At 35.9% G+C, this 27,667-nt stretch overlaps 1 protein-coding gene across 3 annotated transcripts in view; it reads right to left on the bottom strand.

The window, feature by feature from the left end:
- Positions 1-27,667, bottom strand: part of JMY (junction mediating and regulatory protein, p53 cofactor) — a 107,269-nt gene that overhangs the window by 11,325 nt on the left and 68,277 nt on the right. For all 3 annotated transcript variants that reach the window (XM_020998380.2, XM_020998379.2, XM_020998381.2), the window contains exons 5-8: positions 24,854-25,019; positions 21,102-21,289; positions 11,753-11,839; positions 1,005-1,100 (exon numbers count right to left, since the gene is read on the bottom strand). In XM_020998380.2, the coding sequence (XP_020854039.1) occupies positions 1,005-1,100; positions 11,753-11,839; positions 21,102-21,289; positions 24,854-25,019 (537 nt within the window). The remainder of the gene's footprint in view (positions 1-1,004; positions 1,101-11,752; positions 11,840-21,101; positions 21,290-24,853; positions 25,020-27,667) is intronic.

The following is a 27,667-nucleotide window of genomic DNA, read 5'->3' as shown; positions in this document are numbered from 1 at the left end:
TGAAAACATAAAGAGTAAAACACAGAAGCAAAATGTGTTCACTTATATCAGCCCACAGAGAACATATAATTATTTTAAGTCCCATTAACATACTCTTCATATAACAATAACTTGAAAATGGAGGAGCATTTTTTTTAAAAGAAAAGAATGCAGTTAAAGAGCTCTGATTACATTACAATTTTCTGGATCCATGCTACACAAACAGGTTACTATTTTGTATTTTCAAAGGACTAACTATATTGGAATCTTTTTATATGATTTTATTTGTTATAGAGTACAAACCTCTATGAGGCGATAGTCTAGGTCATAGAGGTGGGGAACCTGCGGCCTCCAGGCCACAGGTTCCCCACCCCTGGACTCTAGGAAATCATTAAGAGGTTTCAGTCCCTCAACTACTAAAAAGACTTTATTAGAAGACAATTTCACTTATAACGTGGTCCTATAACATAGATTTCACTAAGGCTCAAGGATGTTTAAAATTGATAACTAAGTATTAGGCTTTTAGTTATCTTCATAGACAGATGTTTCAAACACTGACACAGCCATTCCTCTATGTATTAGTGTAGCTAAAAAAGATGTATAAAATAAGTATCTCTGCAGCCCTACCCACTGGTACATACCAAAATCAACCAGCAAAACCTGGCACTTGGATGTACACTAACTTCCACATCTAACAGGACTGTAAGGAAGTAAGGCTTATCAGAACAATCAGGACATTTTCTTGCCCTCCTGCTGGACCTGTTGAATAGGGTCAAAGTAGAACAATGGAAAAGTGGGAACAAGAGGATTGAAGACCTTATTGTAATAGTCAGATAAATATTAACTCTAGAAACAAGCAGGAAAAAGATTATACATTTACAATTAAAATAATCAAAAAATGATTTAGGTAGTTTAATTTCACTTGTAATTTTCTAAACCACACTTAAAGAACCAAGTATGTAGAAATCCTAGGAGTATGTATACAATTTTCATTGCTTTCTTATAAGAACGTGTTTTTATATTACCTGCTTAAATGTGCGAAGTCTGTCTAGTGTCTTCTGTCTTTCTTGGCTAACCCAGGTACTTTTCCTTTCTTCTTCATCTTGTAACTTTTCTCTCTTCTAATAAAGAACCACAAAACATCAATTATGACACATACCTATTCATGTTTATAATTAACAGCAAAACCAGAGGAAAAATTCTACCAATCAGATGGGGATTACACACAAAGTGATTGCTAAGTGCTTTCAGCTAATATATTCTACCAATCCAAGTCCCCTTTTTAATTATAGAAAAAAATTAGGTCAGTAATTCACACAGTTTCTAAACGCATACAGTTTTGATAAATTACCAACATGATTTGTCAATCCAAGTGTAAGTCATCTCAAATACCTTTTAAAAAATAAATAGCATGCCATATGAGGTTTTCGTCAGATTAACTATCACAGATGATATAACAGAAACTGAAATATTTGCAAATAATACTGCCAACTACAAGTTGATAATAAGCCAATAGATGAATGGGTGGTACCAGAATACATGATTTTTCAAGAATTTTTTTTCCCAAGCATTTAAAATTTCATGCTGACTGAATCTGGAATTAGGATGGAACGGTTGCTCTCCTGATACCCAGTCCTGGATGACCATCTCTCTTATAGGACATTTCAAACTTGAGGACATATATAAAACAGAGCTCATTATTTTTCTCTCCCAAATTCATCCCTATTTGAGACAATTCTCTTTCAACTGATGGCACTGCTTTCTTCTCACTAGTCTGTAAGATATCTTGGACTCATCCTTTTTTCTGTCCTTCTCACTCCAGCACAGTCCCAAGCAGGGTACAATGGAAAGCACAGTGGATATGAAATCAGAAAGCTTAGGTTTGTGCCTTGGCTCTGAGACTTCTATAGGTCATTTCTCTCTTGTGGGACTTTCTGCCTTCTTTATTTGTAAAAAAAAGAAGTGGATAGGACAAGATTAGTGGTGTCAAACTCAAACAGATATGTGAGCCATTAAATGTACATAAGGATGTGCCTGTAAACTAAACGTTAACATTATCTGTGTGATTTGTATTTGTTAGTTTAGTAATTTCCCACTTACATTTTAATATGGTTCTGGCTGCACTTGGAAGCACTGTGGGTTGTGTTTGACCCCTTTGTTCCCCTTCGGTTCAGCTGCCATGTCCTATATAGACTACTGATTGAATATTGCTAACATCTGCTCCCTTCTTTCCCCTCCTGATGCAGTTGGTTCTCATCTGAGATACTCTCATGACCTCATCGCTGGGCTCTCCCTCTCCAATTTGCCTTTCCTAACAAGGTAGGCATAAGCTTCCCAATATGCAGCTTTGATCACACTGCTTTGCTCAAAAAATTTCAGTGACTCCCTACTGAATCAAGTTTAAACTCCTTTCCCCCCACATTCAGTCCCCTGTAAATTTTGGTTCCAAGTAACCTTCCTACCTTAGCTCATACTATCCCCTTCACATGACCTATGTTCTAAACCTGCTGCCAACCTTTTTCATACTGCCCACCTACTGACCCTCTAAGCATGCACTTACCCTGGATCTCCCCTGAAATCATTCTGCTCCCTTATAATCCAATCTGAGGGCCACCTACTCCATAGCTTTTCCTAATCCTCCTTGTCCCCATAGCCCCATCTCTTAAAATTTCTCCTAGTACTTTGTCTGGCTCTCTCACATGCACTTATAATAGTCCATCTTGAATTATAATAATTGATGCACCAGATGGAAGGTAGATCAGAAAAGAGCAAGAGACTCTGCTTCTTCCCTCTTTTATCTTTGTAGTCCTAGCTACTAACAGTGCCTCTGCACAGGTAAACCCTTAATGTTGGCTGAATTGAAACACTAATGATATTGGTCTGTACTTTGATTTTATATTTCATTCATGTCTTTCTTTCCCAATGCGACTGCAAGCTTGTCGAAGTTGTGGGAACACGTTTTATATCCGAATATCTACCCATACTATTATACACAAGAATAAATAACTTATTGAAAGAATGAGTGAAAATTAAAAGGCAATCTAAGGCATATGATGTGTATAGAGTTTCCTGATTATCTGAGCCCAACACCATTTTGTTTTCAAAAAGTAGACACGACTTCCTTTCTCAAATATATAGAGAACTGAATCAGGTTTATAAAAATAGTCATTCCTCAATTGATAAATGGTAAAAGGACAGGAACAGGTAGATTTCAGGTGAAGTAATCAAAGCTATCTACAGGCATATGAAAAAACGCTCCAACTCACTACTGATTAGAGAAATGCAAATTAGAACAACTCTGAACTACCACACCACACCTATTAGATTGATTAATATGACAGAAAAGGAAAATGACAAATGTTGGAGGAGATGTGGGAAATTTGAGACATTAATGCACTATTGTTGAAACTATATACTGATTCGATCATTCTGTAGAGCAATTTGGAAGTGTGCCCAAAGGACTATAAAACCATGCATACCCTCTGACCAAGTAATACCACTACTATGTCTATATGCCAAAGAGATAAGAAACAAAAAGGAAAAGGATCCATATGTAAAAAAAATATTTATAGCAGCTCTCTTAGTGGTGACAAAGACTTGAAAACTGAGAAGATGTCCATCAACTGGGGAATGGCTGAACAAGTCGCATATGATTATGATGGAATGCTATTGTGCTAAGACTTAGATAAACTAATGCAAAGTGAAATGAGCAGAGCTAGCAGAACTTTGTATACAGTAACAGCAATATTTATGATGATCAACAGTGAATGACTTAGCTATTCTCAGCAATACAATGATCCAAGATAATCCCAAAGGACTCATGATGAAAAATGCTATCATCTCCAAAGAAAGAACTGATGGAATCTGAATGCAGACTGAAGTATACTTTTTCTTTACTTTCTTTTTGTTTTTCCCCCACTTTCTTTCACAACATAAATAACATAGAAATATGTTTTGCATGACTACACATGTATAACCTATATAAAATTGCTTGCTTTCTCAATGAGGGGGGGAGGAAGGAAGAGGAGGAGAGCGAGAGGGAGAGAATTTGGAACTCAAAAATTTTAAAAATTGAATGTTAAAAATTGTTTTTACATGTAATTGGGGAAAAAGATAAAATATTAAATAAAAAAAGTAGACACCCGATAAGAACATTTATTTACATGGCAGTAGAGCACATTCAATTTTCTCACTACACAAAACTACAAAAAGTTTGACATATGATACATTAGAAAAAAACTTTGTACTTCACACCTCAACTCTTGATTCTTTTTTCCCCTCCTGTTTGCTAGAAGCCAATTTAAATAACCTCATTGAGCAAATAAAAAGTTCATATAGAGACAAAGGTAAGGTCAACATTAGTCTCCCAGTGCTTCAATAACATTCTTTTCTTCTCCTCCTTTCTGCTACCCCTTTTCAGGTATCATCTCTCTCTTGAATCTAGGATTATATCTCCCTCTATGTCCTCCCAACTATATTCTTACTTAATGGCTTTATCCAAGCAAGAATTATAGAAAAAAAAATCCGCTTCTGCCACTACGATTTTTTTTTTTGGCAAAGTTTTAAATCCTAGAGTACATTTGGCCAATTTCATAATCTGTCAGTCATGGATAATAAAACTACATTTGCCTTTAATAATTACTTCAAGTCTAAGAGAGCCTAAGATATAGAAATGGACTTTTAAAACCCAAATATAAGGGGCCTAGGGCAGGAGTAAGAGGACAAATGAAAACCTTCATATATTAAACTAAACTACACTTGAAATCCTACTTGGCAGATTATCCATTTATACAACATGGCACTGTGCCTAATGTGCTACACCTCCCCTGTTGTGTTTTTGTGAAATTAATGATATCAATGTATATCTGTAGAATGAACCTAAAATAAAGCAAAAGCTGAGTTACAAGCTATTAATTTTTAAAAATCATTTTTAAAAAAGTGGTTCTAACTGGGAGATTTTAAAAACAGGGATTGAAACAGATGATAAATTTATTTAGTACACATTAAAAAAAACGACCTGCTTTATACTTAAAATGCATGTAGATAACTAATAAATTATACTAGAAAATATACATAAAATTCTGGGAGAAGGATCAATATTTTAGGTTATAGGACTAGATTAAATCAGAATGGGAAAAATCAAAGAACTTTCTGCAGTGAGAGAGTGGAAGTAAAGAAAACATCATTATATATTTCAGTCAGATCTAGAGCAGTAATTTATAGTTATTCAGTTGATTAGTTACTAAGGCAGCAAAAAAAAATAAATATCCTAAGGCTAACAAATACATATATTTTCCTGTGCCACTGAACCTAATTGGAACATATGGAAAAACAGAACTGCTTTTAAAGGGATAGCAAAAAGGACTATTGTAATTATTTACATTATGTGAGAAAATGAAATATAGATACTGTTGAATTATGTTTACATCAAGATTATAAGTTGAACTCATAGATCACTTACATGTTATAGAATTTACAACTGGAATGTACCTTAATCTAATTCAACCTACTCTGGAAATAAAGAGAAATAAATTGACCAAGAATTCTGTATTTACCTTAGAAAAATTTCTCAACATGTTATTCTTGGAACCGATTAGAAGTATACGGTATGGGGGCAGTTAGGTGGCACAGTGGATAGAGCACTGGCCCTGGATTCAGGAAGACCTGAGTTCAAATCCGGCCTCAGACACATGACACTTACTAGCTGTGAGACCCTGGACAAGTCACTTAACCCCCATTGCCCAACAAAAACCAAACCAAACCAAACCAAACCAAAAAAGAAGTATATGGTACTGTCACAGGGTTGTCAGAAAAGTTATTGTGTTTCATGTGAGATCCCCAACATGTTACCTGATATAGAAGAGGGTAAGGCCCTGACTCCAAGGGGGGATACCACAAATGTGGATACAGATTTCTCTTGAGGACCCAGTGGAAAATATTAGAAAATTAAATACATAAACATAGTCTAGAAATCACTAAGGACAAGTAACAGTTACCACAGACACTTTCTTGAGAGGTGGGATAATGTGTCCTTGGTAGCTGTTAAGTAGGTGATTCTGCAGCCAGACTACCAGATAAAGAAAAAGGTTAAGCTGAAGAGGGCTGCTGGACTTGGCTGGAGATTCAATTCAATAAACATTTCCTAAATGCCACTCTTCGTAAACTACTATGCTACGTGCTAAAGATACAGAAATGAAACATGACCAAGTCCTGTCTTCTTGGAGTTTATGATCTAGTATCTGGGGGGAAGGGGAACAGAGGGAGAAACATTCATACATATCTATAATACCAGTTGGAATATGATAAATATATGTGAGAAGTTAAAAAATATCATAAAAGATTCAAGGAGGGAGGGGGTCATTAACTTCTTGGGGGGGTGCAGAAAGGGGATAATCAGGTAAGGCTACATGGAGAAGGCAGCACCAAAACTGGACTGAGCAGGTGAGAAGAGTTTTAACATGCAGCGATTGGGTATGTAGTATGTGTCTATGCCAGGCATGGGGAAATGACAAAAACAAATATAAAGAGGTAGGAGAGGACAGGATAATTACTGGAAAACAAAGAATACTTATTTTGCGTGCAATATACAATGAATGAAGAGGACCACTGTGAAATAAGGCTGAAAAACTGGTTAAAGGCAACTTGTGAAGGACCTTAAATGTGAGTTTTGAGGTGACAAGTATTCAAATGTAGCTTTCTTATATCATACAGTTCATAAAAGTACCTCCTAAGAATAAAGATAAAGAGTATTTATTAAAGCTACTGAAAATAAGCATAGTCCTTGCCCCTTACTGATAATTTAATTTTTTAGTAGTAGTAATCCACAAGAATTTTGGTGACTCATGAAACAAACCAATACACATGGGCCATGAGTCCCGTGTGGCACCATCCTACTTCTAGAGTGACAACGAAAGAGGCCAAAAAGGGAGCAGAGCAAACTAAGACTAGCACAGTTATTATGCCAGCTATTAAGGTGAACTTAACTGCGGCTGTTCTAATTGTGAGATCCTTGTTCTGTGATCAACAAGTAGATGCACTGCTGAAGGAACTGTAGTATATCAATCATGGCATGCACACCACAAATTAAACCATAAGAGAAAAGGAAATTACAACTAAATGGAAGGATGGTTCATAAGTCCTTCTTGGAAAGGCAAATAATGAAGTTGTTGGGATTTTTGGAAATTGTGTACCCAAAGGCATTGTTTCATATAATACTTGGACATCTTGTATTATAATGCTTCTGAAAAATTATAAATTATTAACAATTAATATGCCCATTACATGAAAATGGCTATAAAAATTTTGGTACATGAATGTAATGGAATACTGCCATAAGAAACAATGAATACGAAGAACTCAGAGAATAAGAAGATGTATATGAACTGATATAAAGTATACAGAACTAGGAAAATATAAACAACAATGTAAATAGGAAGAACAATAAAATAAAACTGAATAATGGCCCAGAGAAGAACTGAGAAAATGTTCCTGCCCCCTTGTTCTGGAGAAAAGATTAGTTATGAAATGTTTCATACACTGTCATACATGGTTGATGGGTCAAGGTCAAATCTTTGCTACAAGGAGAGGCTCATTTAATGAGAAGGGAGAGGTATGTCTGGAAATCAATGAAATAAAAGGCATCAAATGAAATCTTTTTTTAAATAAAACATAATTTGTCAAAATTTTGAGGAAAAAACATGTACATATACACATTTATATGTTTCCTAAGGCTACTCCAAATTTTTTATTTCATTTAGGAATTCATTTTATGAATTAGGAATTCATATCACCAACTCAGATTATTTGTGCAGGCCTGGGCCTAGGCAAAACTGTGAAGCAAAATTTGTTTTTGCTATCCCATTTATGTACCTTTGATCTCAGGCTTTCTCTACAGTCTCTTTGAATCAAATCCTTCTTTCACAATGTGTCAGTCCAACAAGCACTATTAAGTTTGAAGTATGTGCTAAACACTGGAGATATAAATAAAGGCAAAAAATTGTTCCTGCCCTCAAGGAATGTACATTCTAATAATGGAACAGACAATAAATAACTAGGTATACAGTATACACAGAACAGACTGAGGGTGATCTGACAGAGTAAAGTCTCAAGATGAGGAGAAAGGGCAAACAGGTCAGTGTCACTTGATCAAAAAGTAAAGTATAAGAACGATGGCAAAGTAGGAATGGGCCAGGTTATAGAGAGCTTTAAATGACAGAGAAATTTATATCTGATGCTAGACTTACCCAGACACCTAGAGATTACTGACTAGGGAAGTAACATGGTTAGACTGATAGAGCATTGCAAAAACCCATATTGGAGAGGGTACAAGGAGGTGATAGATGTTGTCTACCACAAAAGATGTTAAGGAGGAAAAGAACTGAGCAAAGTCCATTAGAATTAGCAATTAAGAGGTCACTAATAACTTTAGAGGTTGATTTTAGTTGAATGAAAGAATGTAAGGCAGACTGTAGATGGTTTAGAACAGAATGAAAGAGAAAGACTTGCAGGCACAGATTGTAGGTTGCTTTCTCAAGGAATTTAACCATGAAAGGGAGATGACAGCTAACTAGCAGGAATGGTCAGGTCAAATGAAGTTTGTTTTAAACAGATAAGGGAACATGAGAAGGAGCAGTCAGAAGGGAAAGAACCAATAGATAGGGAGACTGAATGAAGGCAAGGGCTGATAAGAGTGATAATGGAGATAATAGTGGGGACAATGTGTTGGAGAAGTCAGGAGGGCATGGGATCAAGGGATTTGCCTTGGCAAGGAAAAATGATTACCTTTCCACCAGAGACCAGAGTGAAGGCCAGTTGCTGAGAACTCCCTCTTCCCTCCATCTACCTTTATCAACTTTCTATCCCACTCTCCACAGCAGCTCTTCTTTTTCATTCTTCCTCAAACCTCTTACAGCTCCCGCTCCCCCTCCCCCTCTCTCTTGGTCAACAACCTTGCCTCCTATTTTACAGAAAAAGTTGAGGCCACTGGCCAAGAGCTCCCTCTTCTCCACCTCATCTCACTCAGGCCTTCTGCCATGACCTCCTTCACTAGCCTCCCACAAAAAGGTGGCCCTAAAATTCTTGCCAAGGCTAATCTGCTATCTGCACATTTGCTTCCCCCTCCCCCCACTTCTGTCATCCCTACTCTCTCACTTCTCTTCAATCCTTCCCTGTCTACTGGCAGATTCCCTACTGCCTACAACATACCCATGTCTCCCCATCCTCAAAAAACCCTCATTTAATCCTTTCATCCCCATAACTACTATCCTGTATCTCTTCTGCCCTTTGTGGCTAAGGTCATCTGTAATAGATACCTCCACTTCCTCTCCACCAAAACTGCTCTCTCCAAAGTTACTAATGATCTCTTAGTTGCCAAATCCAATGCCCTTTTCTCAATCCTCATTCTTCTTGACCTCTCTGTAGCCTTTGACAATACTGATCACCCTCTCTTCCTTGAGACTCTCATCTCTAGATTTTCATGACACCACTCTCTGCTGGTTCTTCTCCTACCTATGTGACTGCTCTTTCTTAGTCTCCTTTGCTAGACAGATATTCATCCAACTCACACAGACCCAGGAAGGGTGTCCCACAGGGCTCTGTCCTGTGGCCTATTCTCTCTACATATTACTTCAATCGATGATCTCATTACCTCCTATGAATCTGATTACCATTTCTACTCTGATGATTCTCAGATCTACCTATTCTGTTCTAAGCTTTCTACTGACCTTCAATCTTGTATCTCCAACTGCCTTTCAGACCTCTTGAACTGGATGTACAGTAGACACCTTAAACTCAACATGTTCAAAACTAAATTCATTATCTTTTCCCACAAGCCTTCCCCTCTCTTCTGAACTTCCCTGTTACTGTGGAGGGCAATACCATCCTCCCAGTTCCTAGGCTTGCAACATAGGTTAGATTCTGTATACTTTGCTATCTTCTCCCCCACCCCCATATTCAATATGTTGCCAAAATCTTCTGATTTCACCTTTGCAACATCTCTTGAAGGTGCTCCCTTCTCTCATCTGATACTGTCATCACCCTGGTGCAAGCCCTCATCACCTCATACCTGGACTAATGCAATAACTTGCTGGTTAGTCTGTCTGCCACAAGTCTCTCTCCACTCAGGTCCATTCACCATTCAGACACCGAAATGATTTTCCTAAAGCATTAAGACCATGTTACCCCCTACTAAGTAAACTCTCTCTGGTATTCAACGTCCTTCATATCCTAGCCACTCCCCCCTCACTACCCTTTCAGTATTTTTATACCTTGTAACCCTCATCCCAAATACTCTTTGATCAAGTGACACTGACCTCCTTTCTCTTCTGTATACAAGACAATCCATCTCTCAGCTCCCAGCATTTTTTCTGGCTGCTCTCCATGCCTCTCTCCTTATCTCCGCCTACTGCCTCTCCTGAATTCTTTCAAATCTCAGCTAAAATCCCTTCTTCTACAGAAAGCTCTCCCCAATTTCTCTAGTGCCTTTTCTCTGTTAATTACTTACTATTTATGTATCTAGTTTACAGCTTGTTTGTACATATTTACTGTCTCTCTCATTAGACTGTGAGTCCTTGAGAGCAGGGACTTTTTTTCCCTTTGTTTGTATACCCAGTACTTAATTCAATGCCTGGTACATTTTTTTTTGGCTAGGCAATGGGGTTAAGTGACTTGCCCAGAATCATAAAGCTAGTAAGTGTTATGTGTCTGAGGCCAAATTTGAACTCAGGTCCTCCTGAATCCAGAGCCGGTGCTCTATCCACTGCGCCACCTAGCTGCCCCCAGTGCCTGGTACTTAAGTTTAATAAATGCTTCCTCACTGACTGACTAGCACATACACATCTTAAAGTTTAATAAATGCTTCCTCACTGACTGACTAGCACATACATGTCTTAGTTACAGGGATGCATAAAAGATTGATAAGACTCACTGTAATAAGGGACAGAACCTTAAATCAAAAGCCTGAAATTAGTTATAGAATTTTAATCACAAATGACCTGATTTGGGGGGGGGTTGGGGACAAGGAAGAGAATATAGGGAAGAAAAGAGAAAATAAAAGGGAGAACCTTTTGGTTACCCCTAAAACAACACTCCAAACTACTTCATCTACTATAAAACTGGCTCTGATGGAAACCTTACAAAAAAGTCCCAAACATAGAGATGAGCAGTTTTAATCGGGTAAGATAAACAGAATGCTAAATTAATTTCATTTTGTTCTCTTATAGCCTCTAGGTAAAAGTTGAAACCACAAAAAGTTTTGTGGGTGGTTGCTAATTTGGAATGAATTTAAAAGAGAGGGTTATCATTCATCTTTTCAACTATAGTATTTCTGCTCTTTATATGTTAAGCCAGTAGTATGGAATTAATTAAGAGCTCTGTATTTATAAAGGCTGCTATTTTCAAGGGCAGAGATAATAAAGTAGTAGACAGAGCTTGCCTTAGTCAGCAAGACCTGAGGTCAGGTCCCTTAACTTTTCAGTGTCCCAGGCAATCCACTAACAATTTTTAGGTACAGAGCAATTGTATATCTGTATTCCATCTGTAAAATGAGTACTAATTAAAACGTACTAATTAAACCACATGTCTTCCCCCAAAATAGAATTATCAAAACATCCACATTCACACTCTAAGTGTGGAAAATATTAGAAGTGTGTTGGGGAAGTAGGGAAGAAGTAAAATGGTTTAACAAAATCAGTTTTCAAGAAATTGAATTAATTCGAATATATAGCTTTAAACCATTAAATAGTTCACATCCAATCACCAAAGTACCCAAACTCACTAGTTGTACTGAATGATGTGTCCTGTATTCATCTTCACTGCGAAGGCGTTGCTGGAATTTTTCACTGTGCTTTGCAATACAGATTTCCTATAAGAAAACAAAATGTGCATAAATATGAACCAAACTAATTTAACAACTGATATCTATTTTAGCAGTTAACTTTAACCTTGAAATCTTTCTATTCCATTCATTTACCACACAGTCTAGGCAGATAAGAGCACGTAAAATTCCTATGAGGTCAATTTCTAGATCAGCATATATAAGACTTCTCTACTGCATTAAAAACCAAAATGAAGGAACTGTCTTTTATTATCACTAGGATATTTAAAAAAACCCACAAAATTAGTGTAGAATAGTAGAAAACACAATGGATTTGAAACTAGAAGCTCCAGTTTGAGGCCTGGTCATGTCACTGACCAACCACATGGACCTGGACAAGTTACCCACCTTCCTAAGTCTGTTTCCTCATCTATAAAATGAGGATATATAATAGCTGCACTGTGTATCTCATCACAGGGTTATCTGAGAGGAAAATACATTTCTATACTCTTACAGAGCTACATACAAATGTGACTGTTACTATAAGTAATAATGCTTTATGAAAATTTGGCAAATAAACAGAAAAAAAATCGAAGGATGATGTACCATGCAGCTATTTACACTCATGCTGAAGACTGGGGAAGGATGGGTGGGTATGTGATACAATGCCACATACTTCTTGAATAATTCAGTGGATCAGTTATCTCACTGATAGAGGCATTCCTTTAATCCCTAGAAACTATAGCCCATCTCAGCTCACATACCCTGTGATTATTTTCCTTTTTTTTTTTTAATAAATCCTCTAGAGAGGATCTAATAGATGTGACAGATATTTTAATATTTCATGGGCACCAAAGGCAGCTCTTTTCACCAGCTCACTTCCTTTTTAGATCATACATGTGATATTATAAATTTAGGGCTGGAAGGTCCTTAGAGGCCATTACTTTGACTATGCACTTTTTGCCATTTCTTTCATGCGCATCATCATTGGTAACATGTAATACCCTACTAATATACACCTCAGGCCAGTTCATCTAATGCTCTTTTGGTGCCTCTCAGTTTCAACTTTGTGTAGAATGCGGTATTTCCTGATTTGCAGCCATATAGCATTGCCAGAAATATACTGCCATTAGAGTGGTGAGTTTTTTAATTTTATAGAGAAGCCCAAGTTTGTTGAGAAGGCTGCACAGTTTCACAAGGGCAAGCCAGCTGGTTCACTTCTACCTATTCAAGTCTGGGCTAGTTGTACTATCAATCAGCACTGTTTGTTCAAGACATACATACTGGTGGACTATATCTCATGAGAGGTTCTGCAATATTGTAGCACTTGATACAATTGGCATAATGTAAATCACAACTGGAAGCATGTGCAGGATTGTGCTACATATTTAGACTACCTCTCCTTTTGGTATTCTACAACAGACATGGATATACATACATCTTTTCTTCATGCCTGGTTTGATACTGATAATCGCAGGATCATATAGTGTTTATATTGTTAACTGTATCAGATTATCTTGAGATGAATGTGACATATACAAGGGAGATATCTTGTTTGAGGATAATTTTGCTATACAAACAATAAACAAAATGAAATATTTGTTTACAGCACTTTTCAGACAATTGTGTGGCCATAAAGATATGATCTACTATAGAATATGGTTTGCAAAAGTTCCTATGTCTCCTTTTCCTATGTTCATCAAGGATGCCCTTGATATATGCGTAGATCATTCTCAAAGATTTTGTAGAGCTGAAAGAGTAGGCATGTAATTTGGTTGTCACTAATGTCTTTTTGTCTATTTTATTTTGGTAAAACTTTCAATTATTTTTCCAGTCTTCTATTTTACTTATCTTAAAAATTAATACCTCAATGCTTTCAAAATTCTGTCACTTCTAGATAGGCAACACTCCCCAATAAAAGCAGTCCAAAGGGGAATAATGATAATAATAAAATTTATACAACACTTAAATAAGATTTACAAAGCACTTTACGTATATTATCTTATTCAATCCTCACAACAATTTTGTGAGGTAGGTGCTATTATTAGCCCAATTTTATATATGAGGAAACTGAGGCAAATTAAAGTTAAGTGATATGCCCAGGTTCATACAACTAGTAATTTTGAGGTAGAATTTGAACCCGAGCCTTCCAAAATCCAAGTCCAGCACTCTATCCACTATACCAGAGGTGTCCAATTTGGACCCACAAAATTCTGAGTGCAGCTGAGAAAGATTAAAATATAATTGGGAAATGAAATAAGTAAAAATATAATATAACATAGATAACGTTAACTTGTGGTTTTCTAAAATAACATGTGATCCACAGAGATCTGTGTCTAGTTGAGTACTACATTATAGCACTGTACTACATTATAGCACCTACATAGTTCACTGAAGGACTGCAAATGAGTGATAACCACTAAACCATTGGTTTAAAAAACAAATTGTTCCAAATCACCTTAAAAGGACGCAAATTAAAATTAATCTGAGGAATCCCCGAACTGGGCAAGATGACAAAAGATGGAAATAGTCAATGTTGGAGGGGCTATGGGAAGTCAGGCACAATTAACAAACTACTGGTGGAATTGTGAAGGGATTATCTGCTCTGGAAAACAATTTAGAATTATGCTTTAATACTTTTGGAGAGATGAACAAATAGAAATATTTATATAGATAATGTAACAAACAGATAAATACAAAGGTATTTATTTAATTTCTAACTTGGACGTACCTTAGTAGGAACTTTGGGGATGTTACTTATCTTGAAACGCATACTGAATTTAGAAAAACCTAAAGAGCATCCCGTTTTCCTTAATCTATGTCCCCAAGTCTTGATTTGGATCTAAATCTACTAAAACGATTTCAAAGGACTATCTCCATGTTTTGGTTGCATGGGATTATCATTACCTATTAATACTCTGCCATAGGACAAAAAAAAATTATCTGGGTTACTTGTTACTTCTGTTTTCTCTTCTAATGTAATGAAAAAAGAAAACAATCTACTCAATATTGTAGTGATAATAACAGCTAGCATTTTTAGAGTGCTTTAAGGTTCACAAAACACTTGACAAAATTTGTTTCATTGAAACCCACAACCCTGTGAGGTAGGTGCTATTATTAACCTCATTTTATAGAAGAGGAGATTGAGTTGAGAGATTAAGTGACTTGTCCAGGGTCACACAGCCGATAAGTACTGAAGAGAGGATTCAAACTCAGGTCTTACTGATTCTAATCCAACAGTCAATCCACTGTACCACCTACCAACCTGTTTTGTTTTTGTTTTTTTTTTAAGAATTTAATTTAATGTGGAATGGTAAATCTTACAGTTATAGGAAATAAAGTCCTTCTGGTTCTTTCTTGACCAGGGATAGCCCTAGTAAGAGTATGTATTGCTTCTTGAGGGTCTTCCATAGCCTGTCTCTTTTTCTTTTAAGGGCTTGGATTCTGTTATTTATTATGCAGCAAGGTGGAACACTGAACTTGCAGATAAGTCTGAAATTGGCCCATCTGGAAGTTACCATGGACAAGACTTAATTTAAATCAATAGAATTATGCTTTTAAAAAAGTAACTAAACTGTTTTATATCTTTTGATGTAGAGATTCCATTATTAGGCACATACCTCTCAAAGACAAAAAGTAAGAACCCATATATACCAAAATACGTGATAGCAAAGAAATAAAAACAAAGTGGGCACTCTTTGTTTGGGTCATGGGATGAAAAAACTATGGTCTATGAATGTAATGAAATATTACTGCAACATTTCTTACTGTGATGTAAGAAATAATTGACTATAAGAACTTTAGGACTATGAGGAATTCAGAGAAACATGGGGAGATGTATATATTCTGATACAGAGTAAAGTAAGGATAAACTAAGATAACATTCATGAATATCATAAATGAAAAGAACACTAAAACCAAATCAAATATTATATAACTGTAACAGTTTGGAGAAGAGATAAAGAAATAAATTCCTTCCCTTGTACTAAGTGCAGACTGTTTCACATGCTACTCTTCTTCTATGCTTCATTGGTTGATTTTAATGCATTTTTTTTAAATTATGAGGAAAGGCTCATTTAGATCCTCAATCTACATGCTATCCAATCAATCAAACTGACTGTTAATTGCTGATGACTTTTGATTGATTAATCAACATTTATTAAGCACCTACTATGTGCCAGGTATCATACTAAGTACTGGGGATACAAAAGACAGTTTCTGTCTCCAAGGAACTCATGATCTAATGGGGGAGACAATATGCTAACAGATACATACAAATTAACATATATGGCATAAAGAGAAAACTTTTGACAGAGTGAAAGCACTAGAATACAGAGGGGTTAAGGAAGGCTTCCTACAGAAGATGGCATTTTAGTTGGGACTTAAAGGGAAGCCAGGGAGGTCAATAATTAAAAGCAGAGGAGGGAGATCCTTCCAGGCATGGGGGACAGCCAAGATGGAGTGTCTTGTTTGTGAAACAGCCAAGAAGCCACTATCACTGGATCAAAGACTATGTGGCAGGAAATAAAGTTGTAAGAATACTGGAAAGGGAATTTATTGAGTAGGTGGGTGACATGGACATACCTATGCTTTAAGAAAATCATTTTAATGAATGAATAGAGGATAAATTGGAGTGGAAAGAGACTTGAGACAGGCAGATACACCAGCAGGCTATGGTAGTAGTCCTGGTATGAGGTGATGAGGACCTGCACCAGGGTGCTGGTAGTATCAGAGGATTGAAGGGGCATATTTGAAATATGCTGCCAAAAATGAAAATTGAGGAGATAGTGGCAGGAGGCATCTGAGTGACAGGAAACAAAGAGGGTCATAGCGAATGATCTCATTTTTTTTTTCTGTAAAATTAAGAGGCAAAATTCTCAGCTGAGAGAATAGGGTAAGAGGATCTTTGGGAGGATGAGGAAGGATGAAGAGATCTTGAAGAGCCACCGTAGAGAATGAGATAGTGGATAAAGGAAGTATAGTACAGTATAGGAGGACTGCCTAGTAAGGGCCCAGATGATGTGTAACATAAATTTGTGGTGGAGCCAGTAAGAATGGTTGTTCTCCATCTTTGTTCAGCAGCATTTGTGTAGGACTGAAAATGATGAATGGTGGGAGAATTCCAAGGCTGAGCAATGGCTAGGAGCAATTAGCAATATGATTTGATAAGAGGGCCAGGGAATCAAGAGAGGAGGACACTGTAGAGCTGAACTGGTTCATAGTTCTCCTGAGCTCTAGTCACATATCACCAACTGCTTACTGTATGTTTTATAATGGCTATCTCACAGGTACCTGAAACTCAACATGCCTAGGGCCAGAACTCTAAGGCTCTCATCACTGCTCATCTGGAATATGGCAATAACCTTCTAATTAACTTCCCTGTCTCAAGTCCTCCCCCTCCTAACTATCCACCTGGGGCAAATCTCACTCTATTAAAATTCTAATGGGTCTCTATCACTACTAGGATTAAATATAAACTCTTCTATTTGAAATGTAAAACTCTTTACAACTTGACCCCAACTTAGTTTTTCAGCATTATCCCCCCTCCCCCATAAACTCTATTCTTGAGTCAAATTGGTCTCCTAATGGCTTTCCATTTCATTTCACATGACATTTCACCCTCTACACTATGCTTTTGCACTGGTTGCCCAACGTGCCTGGAATGTACCTCTTCCTCGCATTTACTTCTTAGAATGCAGTTTCCTCAAAGACTCAGTTTAACTGCTCACCTTTTATATGAGGTCTTTCCCCAAAAAAATTATATTTATTTTATTTAATACCTCTATAATATGTGTATTTGTCTTTCCTGATAGAACATAATCTCCTTGAGGTCAAGGACTTTTCATTTTTGCCTTTATGTCCTCATTTGCTAGCCCAGACTACTAAGTCTGACACATAGTAGGTGCTTAATAAATACTTGTTGATTGATTAGCTTATGGTGGCCTTTTTGCTTATGCTCATCATGAGCGAAGTAGACACATCCCACTGTCAGCATTAAACCTTCCCAGCATGGTAGAACCTGCCAGTTCTTGTGCTCTTCTAGCATCACCCTAAGGACTCAGTCACCTCCATGCCACAAGGAAGAATTAAAAAAAAAAAGGTTTTGTGAAGATCCAAACAATTGCTCCCTCAAAATCTGATTCAGAGCTATATGTCTGCTTATAAGCACTTAAACAGAACTAAAGAGAAATTGTTTTAAGATTCTAAATCATAACCATTTAAATCATGCAGGAAGTAAAATACTAATATTGTATTCCTTCTGTGTGTTGTGCCACTTCAAAATCTGTGACACATTACCTTCATAAACAAAAAAGAGGTCACAAATCTACTCTTTGGACTTTTTTATATACTGTATCTTAAAGTAAATACTTCTAACTTGTTTCTCTTTCATAGTATTTAGAGAGCTGACTCAACCCAATTCTTATTAAATAAATGCCACTGAAATGATAACATAGGCCACTTGCCAAGCAGTAGTCTGCTGGCATATTTTGCCAATGGATATTATGTGTTAATAGATCTGTTGGTTGTGTGTGTGGGGAGGAGGGGACGGGCAGATGATTAGAAGAGATTCTGAGCACATGTCTAATAGCAGAAAGCATGCAGCCTGGAGAAGGTGACAGAAAGGCAAAAGAGCTTGACAGCCAGATAAACGGATGAGGAAAGAGTCACAAAAAGAAGACATTAAGCAAAGAGAACAAAGACAAAACAGGCTTCTTTTGATAATGATGGGTCTTAAACTCACTTGTTAAAAGTTGTTTACATACTAACTTACTACATACAAATAGCCAAACGAACAGGGAAGTAAGAATAAAGCCCAAATCTATCGCATACCAGGAATTATCACTAGCAAGATTGTACCCGTTTGGCACAAGAAACAAAGCATAAAATTGTGCATCCTTGGAAATACAACCCTTATTAATGATACTCAAAGGATTACCTTTAGCAGTCCTTGAGTATCATTAAAAAGGGTTGTATTTTTACAAAAGGTTAGACTTTAGGCTGATTTAACACTAGTTCTAACCACTATCAGGCAAAAAGATAGAACTTCCAATATACATGTAATATGCACATATTTCATCACTGGTTCTGAATAACGAAAAGAGAAGAATTATAATCCTATGTTACTTAACATCACCTTATCACAGACATCCTGAAGCTACTAGTAAAATATTGCCAAATCGTTTAGGGGTGGATTTTCCTCTGTCTGATTAAGCCAATATTATTTTAAGATAAAAGGCAATCTAAATTTATTTAAAAATTAGCAGTCATCATGAACAATAATTTTTCTGTAAGCCAATTAACAGTAAAAACTAAAACCAGTTTATACATAATTATAAAATCAATTATATTTTCAAGCAGGACAGAAGTTCTTAGAATAGAAGCCACCTGTAGGGCACACTGATTTTTTTGGTGGTTGTTGTTGGTGTTTGTATACTTGGCACCTAGCAAAAGTTCTGGGAATTCTATAGGGATCTACTCTAAAAGATTAAGTAGCCAGGAGTTAAGGGACTTTGTTTAAGTCTTAGTTGTATCATTAACTAGCAGTATGATTTTAGGAAAATTATTTAATCTGTTCATAGCCTAGTCTTCACTGGAAAATGGGTCTTTAAAATATCTATTCTACCTACCTCATAAGGTAGTTGAGCAGATCAAATAGTTTATAAGAGGAAAAACATTCAGGCAGGACTACACAAATGCAAAAGACTGTGACTTGTGATTATATGCAAATTGGTGCTTTTACAACACTTGGAATCAGTCTTAGGTAGCTTAAACATCATTCCCATCAAAAGCATTTAAAACATTTCCTTCCCAAATCATTTCCTCCATGTATAATGTGAAAGCCATTTCCAAATTCTAACAATATTTACTTGCATATTTATAAGCTAGATGGCACTCATACCTACTTACAGAGGATACAATAATGGGATTTTTTTTTTGAACCAAGAAGAGTGAAAATCCTATGGGTCTTTGAAATAGCATGGAATGAAAAATGCTAGGACACCTACTTTTTGAATAAAGTCACAGTGCTAGTAGGCAGTGCTTTTTTGTGACTGAGGCTTGCAAAAAGAGAACAAATTACTGAGAACTTGATACCAGGGTCAAGAAGCACTGAAAAGAATGCTTGGGATTCTCCATTTTCTTAAGTGAGTGGGGAAGGAGAGAGAGGACAGGAGGAGAAGAACCAAAGTTATAATGATGTGTGTGCTTGGAAAAGAATACTACAGGTAGAGCCAAGAGGCCTTACCTAATTTGTAAAGAACACACAAATACTATTTTGTGTTAGTGTTGGTTTTCATTCATATTTAGTTATTTTCCTTGTGGCTGTTTCAAATTCCATAAAATGTCTGTTGATGTCACATAGCATAAAAAAACCCTACAGCTTTACTTTGCAAAAAAAAAAAAGTTCAATTTTCAACACAAGTATTTCCATTCAAGTACTTTCAACACAACATAATATGAAGAGAAGACAAATGAAAGGTGTATAAAAATTAATTTTCCAGTGTGAGAGGGCTTACATGAAGTGATGCAAAGAACAGTATAACTTAAAGATCACAAAAGCTACAAACAGAGAAAGAAACAATAATATCAACATACATATTAAAAACACTGTAAAGAAAGCTATAGTGTTATCTCTTGGAGTAGGGTTAAGAAAAGGTAAATAACAAGTTGTATAAATATATTCTCATTTATGATCATTTTTCTTATAAACTGTTAAAATTTTAATATTTATAATTGTCAGCGAAAGTCAAAATAAAATTAAAATTCATTTCCTTTTAAAAAGCTAAGTGAATTCACTAATCAGACTATGGAATTAAGATTAGCATCCTCAAAACAGAGAGACAGAGAGAGAGAAAGAAGGAAGGAAAGAAGGAAGGAAGGAAGAAAGGAAGGAAGGAAGGAGAGGAGGAGGAAAAGAAGAAGAAGAAAAAGAGAAGCCAGGCCCAAGCTGGGTAGAAGAAAAAAGTTCAGAAGAATATTCTTAAGAATACCTAAGCTACTCTGTGACAGACTAGTAGGAACATGCCACTTAACTGATTCAAATTTAAGCAGAGACGTTGGTAAGCACGACATCGTTGTCATTTTTCTTTTTTCCCTTTGGGGGTGGAGAGTCTACAAAGGAGAACTAAATTTGTCAGTTCTTTTCAAGCTAAGTAATAAAAAGAGGTACTCAACCTAGCTTCAGGAATTCAATCTTTTAGAATTTCTTACAAGTCCACTAGAATTTTCAGTGTGGCTACAGAAAAAATAATGCCTGCAAGGAGAATTTAAAACTGTATTATATATTTGAGGAAAATTTTAAATATGAAACCTTTTTGTTCCTGAGGTAGGCTTTCTTGGCTGAAACGCGCCCACGCCTTGCTTCCAATTGCCGAGCTTTCTGTTGAAGTTTCTGCAACTCTTCCCTCTGTAGATGTAGAGATGCAGCCATCTCTTCCTTTTCAAGCATTGCCTCCATACTTTCGTAAGTGTCATAATATACTACTTCATCTCTCTTTTCTGTTACGAAAAGTCAATAAAATGGGGGAAAAACACATTAGTTTGGATCCTCATTAATTCTGCATCTGTGGAAACTTTGACATGAGTTAGGTCAAGGTTTACACTTACTCTGGCTAGGGGGAAAAAAGAGGGATGTGGTTAAGTAAATTAACTAATTAACCTAAGACATAATTCTGAAGAGTAAAGATGATCAAGCACCTAAAACACTCCTCACTCTGTGTATGTAATTAGCCATTACAGTGAGGCCTCTAGGTAGTAACATTTTATGAATGGTTAGTCCTATTAGTTACTTTGTGGGCTTTGCTTAGAAATAAGAAAAACTATAAGAACCTATAGTTTTGACTCTTCATTAATTCAACCAGGGCTTTCCCTCATTGTTCTTTATTCTTAATCAGTGCAAAAAGACCCAAAGTCATCTAAGCATATTTCTAGTTTTAAGCAGGCCTAAACTTGTTAAAATAGTTAACAGAAAATCAGTATGCCTGAATTCCCTTAAGATTTTTTAATTTTTTTCTCTAATTCCACAACTCACAATTTTATCTAATTACATAATTCATAATCCATACTCTGTAATAAAGTTTAAGCTAATTTTTTTTCGCTTACTTACGTAAATATGTTTCAAACTCTGAAAACCTCAAGCTGAATGATCTAAATTCTCATAACTTTCTAACTTGGGTTTCTTCACGTTCTTTGTGTCATGGATTCTATGACAATAGGATGAAGCCTATAGATCCCTTTTCAAAATAATGGTTTTAAATTCATACTGAAATACAGTTATCAACCTTTTTTTTCAAAGTTCAAAGAACCCAGATGAAGAACCCTTGTTTTGCATACATATTTTCTAATCGAAGTTAACATTCTTTGAAGAATTTACTCCAACATCTTCAGATCATTACACAGTAATCTAATGTCTGACAAGTGCTGAGTATAACAGGATTGCTTTTGTTTATGTTCTATTTCTGTTTATGCATACCAATAATACAGAGACTGTTTTCTGACATATACTATGTAGATGATTCCTTGTTTATCTTATTTTAAATTGATAGCCTCTTATTTGATTGTTTATATGTGTTATTTTCTCTGCCTAACTGCACTGTCATTCTGCATTTCTTGTTCCTCAATAAAATGTTATTTAAGTTTTGATTAGTCCAACCTGACTTTTGAATTTGTACTCATCTTTCAAGGGTCCATCCTTAATTACCTTCATCTTCCTTCAGCTTGGTTTCATTTGAACACTTAATGAGCATGTATTCTATATCCTATCATTTAATTACTGGACAAAATTCTTACACCAGAAACTATGTCCTTGGGTTTTGCTCTCCATATTGATGATTGTTTTATTTAGTTCACTATTTCAGATGGCCTTAGACACATAGCCTTACCAAGCCATCCAGTACTGGAATTATGATCTAATCAGCTTTGGCAATTACTCCAGAAAGGGGTGTGTTAGCTTATCTCCAGGTACCATACTCTCTTCCCCCAGAATCAAAGTTACCCTTTTCAGCTATCTTTCTCTTACCTGTGTGATTTCCCCCATTGGAATGTAAATTCCATGAGAGCTGAGACTATCTTTGCTTTTGAATTTGTATTTCCACAGGACTTGGTATATATTGACTGATAATGCTTTTTTTTTATTCATTCATTCATTCCACTCAAAGACGAAAATAAAAAATGGTGGGCTTGGGACTAAACCTCATTCATTGATAAAAACCTTGGAAACCTACCTAAGCCTAATAATGTCATTTAATATCTAGCACATACATATACCTCAAATTATTTAAACTTTCCCCACCTATATCTTGTCTCCCCACTATAGCAAACCCCTTGAGGGAGACATAGTGTTAAATTCCTTGTGATTAGTATAGTGTACTGCAGAAGATGTTTAATAAATATTTTCTGATAACCAAAATGAAAACCTGCTGCTCATATTATTGTTGTGTGCTCACTACTTTAACCAGATCTGTATGTGCTGAAACTGCTTGGTAGCTTTCAACAACAGCCCACTTGGACCACGTTGTAGTAGTATAAAAGTCAGAGGTTATAAAAAGCACAAATTGCTTTTCTCTTAATGAGCACCATACCATTTATCTTTTAAGCTAAAGCTATCAAAGGAAACAAAAACAAACAAAAACTATAAAAGCAACTAACTCTTGGCTTCTAAGTGGAATCTTAACTACTGAATCTGAGTGGCCAGAAACAATTATCTTCTCATCTGAGAGGTCTGAGGTGGCTTAACCACATCTTCTAGATTGGACTCAGGAAACTTATTTAGTTAATTTGGCTAGAAAGGGAATGGGCTTGGTGCATCAGTAATCAAGGCATAAAAGCACCACTTTCTGAATTGTTTCAGTGAGGAAGGTGACAGTGGAAGAAGAACTGGAAGCACAGAAGAGAAGCCTGTGACACAAGTGAGAAGCATAAGAGAAAATGGGCAAATACCCAAAATCTATGAACTTTTATATGACTTGGGTTTAAACATTGTGCTAAAACAGTCAAAGTTACAAGTTTTGATTCCCAACTGGGTCAATTACCTCTGCATGGTCATATTTATATTATACTAATTCCTGCTAATCACTTTGTAAGTGTATGCTAATGGCCCCAAAGGGAACAAGGTACTGGAAAAATCAATTCAAATCCTGAGCCCCACTGATGGTGGGTCAGTAGTGTCATCCTCATAAACAAACAATAGTTCATAATGATTGTGAACCTTATGCCTCTTTTTCTATGGGTTCTTACAAAATAAGCAACCAGTGGGGTTGCTACTTTTACTAAGAGTTACCAAATTCCAACTTTAAGGACTGTAATAAGGTACTTTAAGCATATGCTTATACCTTCAGTATTTCCTTCTTCCATTTCTCCAAAGTTTATCAGTACAAACCTCTTATATTAAAGATCTTTAAAAAAAAATCTGAACTTAAGAAATACCAAATAAGATGAGTATTTTCATACACAGACTAAAAGGAAAATGATTATAAATGAAGCTATAAATCTCTATTATGGACAACTTGTTTTTCTTTTCATATATGTTGTTTCATGGATAATTTAAAAGCTGTTCTGCTTCTCTGTATTTCCTGTGACCTTCCTTCTGGTCTCTTCCACACATTTAAAAAATGTTTCAAATATTCAAATTTTTCAAGTGATAAAATCTAATGCAATTAATAAAAAATGCAGTAAAAACTAGAGACTACATACACATATTCTTGTGTGCTTAATGTTGCTGCACATTACTTAAAGAATACCTGCTTTAATAAAAAGATTTAATCAAGGACATACTTTCTAAAGAATCCACATTACTGGACTCAAAATTTTTTTAAAAAAACCTTTTCTTCATTTTATTTTTGATAACCCAAATGAAACTTCCAAAAAAAGATTCAAAGATACTAAAAGTCAAATAGACTACTCATCAAACCTTTGGAAGAAGTCCTTTTTTAAAAGAGTACTTTTGTTAGAATTTTCTTGTCCTTTAACAGAAATGCAGCTGTTGCTTCCATTTCAATTTCCCACCAATCCTTACAGTTTAACAGCCTATGTACCTTTGTAGAAGAAAATGTCTACTATATGTACCTGACACAAGTCTCTTGATGCTTTCAAGTTGAGCTGTTAGCAGTAACTCCTCACACTTCAAGATCTCAAACTGTACTTCATACAACTGAAGTTGCAGATCATAATAATCTGCTTCTAACTGATCCAAAAGGGCAATGGCTTCTGTACCACCTTGTAAGCTCTGCATCTGGATAGAAAAACAAAAATAATAATTGCTGTGGCATGTCAAAGTATAAAGTTTTAGTAAGATATTCATCCTAACATGGCAAAGTAAAGAAAGCATCTAAATGAGAACTTATAGCTCAGGAAGGATCTCAAAAGATGCTAATGAGCATTATATGGTTTTTGGTGGCTGGGGCTGTGAACTGAGAGACATGGGGAGGCAGAGAGTCAACTCTACTGCTGCTACTGTCTCTATCCAGAGACTGCTGAACCTTTTACTCTAGGCACAGAATGAATTTCAGTCATAGGTAAGGTCAAATTGACTGAGCAATAAGATGACATGGTAGCTTGCATGAAGTCTGTAAACAAGGAATTGAATGATCCAATGAAGAGGGGAATTATCTCTTTGTTGCTTACAAAAATGTCACAGGAGCCCAGTGGTCATTTCGGAGAGATTGTTTCAAGTACTGAGCAAAAGACGGAAGGTGCTGAGAAAAAACAGCAGATGGCCCAAGAATAGAGAGAAAATTGAATTAACAGATATCTGCAATGAAGTCCTTTATCTCTTGGAAAAGTTCTTGGTTCCTAACCCTTCACAAGAAAAAAGAAAATTTGCTATTTGAAAACAAAAGGAGACTAGTCCTGTTATTTGGCTGAGGTTGCTGCTGGTGATTACAAGAAAGGACAAGTGGATCAATCATAACAAGAGCATCAAGAAGCATCTGAAATCAGTAAAAAGGAGAGGGTGTTGAACTTCTCTGTATTCTATTATGAGATACTGAGCTCTCTGGAGAAAACCTGTTCCCTTGTAAAGATAGCTTTTGATGAAGCCATTGCTAAACTTGATACATTTAAGTGAAGAATCATACAAAAATCAGCACACTTATAATGCAATTATTGAGAGACAATATGACATTGTGGACAGTAGACACCCAAGAAGATGAAGATGAAGCAGGAGGAGGAGGGAGAATTCACCAGCCTTCTAATTTTTGTCAGTCTCATTCTAAATTTACGCAGTAGACCATTTTTGTCATCCATGCTGTCCCACATAGTTTTTGTTTATGATTTATTATTGTTACTTCTATTTGGATATATAATATCTCCAATGTGGTTTTTATGTTTAATATTAGGAGAGTAGAACCAGTTAACATTCTGTTATGTTACTATAACATTTTCATCCAAGGTGGCCGACATGGAGATATGAAATTTTAATACATGGTTTACATGTTTGGCATAGTACTTTTGGTATGCTGTGATTTCACAACACTAGTGTTTAAAACAAGTTCTCTGTCTAAACAAAGAAAACTGCCTACAGATTGGCCTGCAATTGGAGGAGAGGGAGGGGATAAATAGTTCCAGCCACAGGTTTAATTCTTGTAGGTACTTTAGGGTTGGAACACTCATAGTTGTGGTAGAAATCAATGTCCCATATTACACCTCTTACCATGTGTATCTTTGGAATACACAAACTAAACATGTTCACCTTTATGACTGCAGTTGCAAGTGTTCCTTAAGACAAAGTTTGGTTAAACCAGTAAATTTACTCTGGAGATGGGCAGAAATAGTTTCCATTCCATTATTTGTAAAGTTACCTGCTGTTTGCCTTCATTATTTTTGCATATTTTACTCCTCATTTTATTTGTATTTAAATGGTTTAGCTAACCAAAGAACAAATAAGTAAAGATGCAGTAAAAACGAACTGCTTGATATTCATAAAGTCAACTGTATAAAAAGCACAGCAGTAAACCAAAAAACCTCAGGTATTTAACTTAACGTTATGTTTTTTTCTTCTGTAATTTTTTTTCTACTTGCCAAACAAGCATGTGACAAGAAAACAGTAAACAGGGAAATAACTTGATACGATGGTTAGTTTTGTTTAATGTCTTACGAAATTTTCATGAGTAATCTAAGTATAACTGTGAAGAACATATGTATTAAGTTGATGTTAAGTGGAACAAAAGTTTTATGAATGGGGAAAAACAGAAATTAAAGTTATTTCTAACAAGGCTAAGATGTACAGAGTAAAAATATTTATTGCTCCTTTGTGAAATGGCTTAGGTTATATTAATCTAATTTCAGTAGTGACAATGGCATATAGAAAAGGAACGCGATTACCTTTAAGTTAAAACAAATAAGGTATTTGGTAAAAGAAAGTAAAAGGCAAAGAAGTCAATTGTTCTAGGAGTGGACTTCAAATATTTATCCTCAGCTCTAACACTGATATCCTAACAGTTTTTTATATAAACCAAGACTCTTCTAAAATCAAATTTTAAAAAATATTGTTTCAGCCATTCACTTGTTAAATGCTTAACCATGTGCCAAGAACTGGGCTAAGCACCAGTACTAATACAAAGAAAAGGAAAAATAGCTAGCAAGGAGCTCACACGTGAATGGAGAAGGCAATGTATGTACATAAATACGTATATATGTATGTGTGTGTGTGTGTGTGTGTGTGTGTGTGTGTGTGTATGTGTGTGTGTATACACAAGGTAAATAGGAGGTAATCTTAGAGGGAAGAACTTAGATTTGGAGAGATTGGGAAAAGCCTCTTGTAGAAAGTTGGATTTGAGTTGAATCTTGAAAGATGTACACACAAAAAGAGAGGATTACAGGTATGGGAGACAGCCAGTGAAAAGGTATAGACTCAAGAGATAGAATGTGAGGAACAGCAAG

The sequence above is a fragment of the Phascolarctos cinereus genome, unplaced genomic scaffold, assembly GCF_003287225.1.
Source record: "Phascolarctos cinereus isolate Bilbo 61053 unplaced genomic scaffold, phaCin_HiC Scaffold_4;HRSCAF=312, whole genome shotgun sequence".
Lineage (NCBI taxonomy): Eukaryota > Metazoa > Chordata > Mammalia > Diprotodontia > Phascolarctidae > Phascolarctos > Phascolarctos cinereus.
This window is presented reverse-complemented; position numbering and strand designations above follow the sequence as displayed.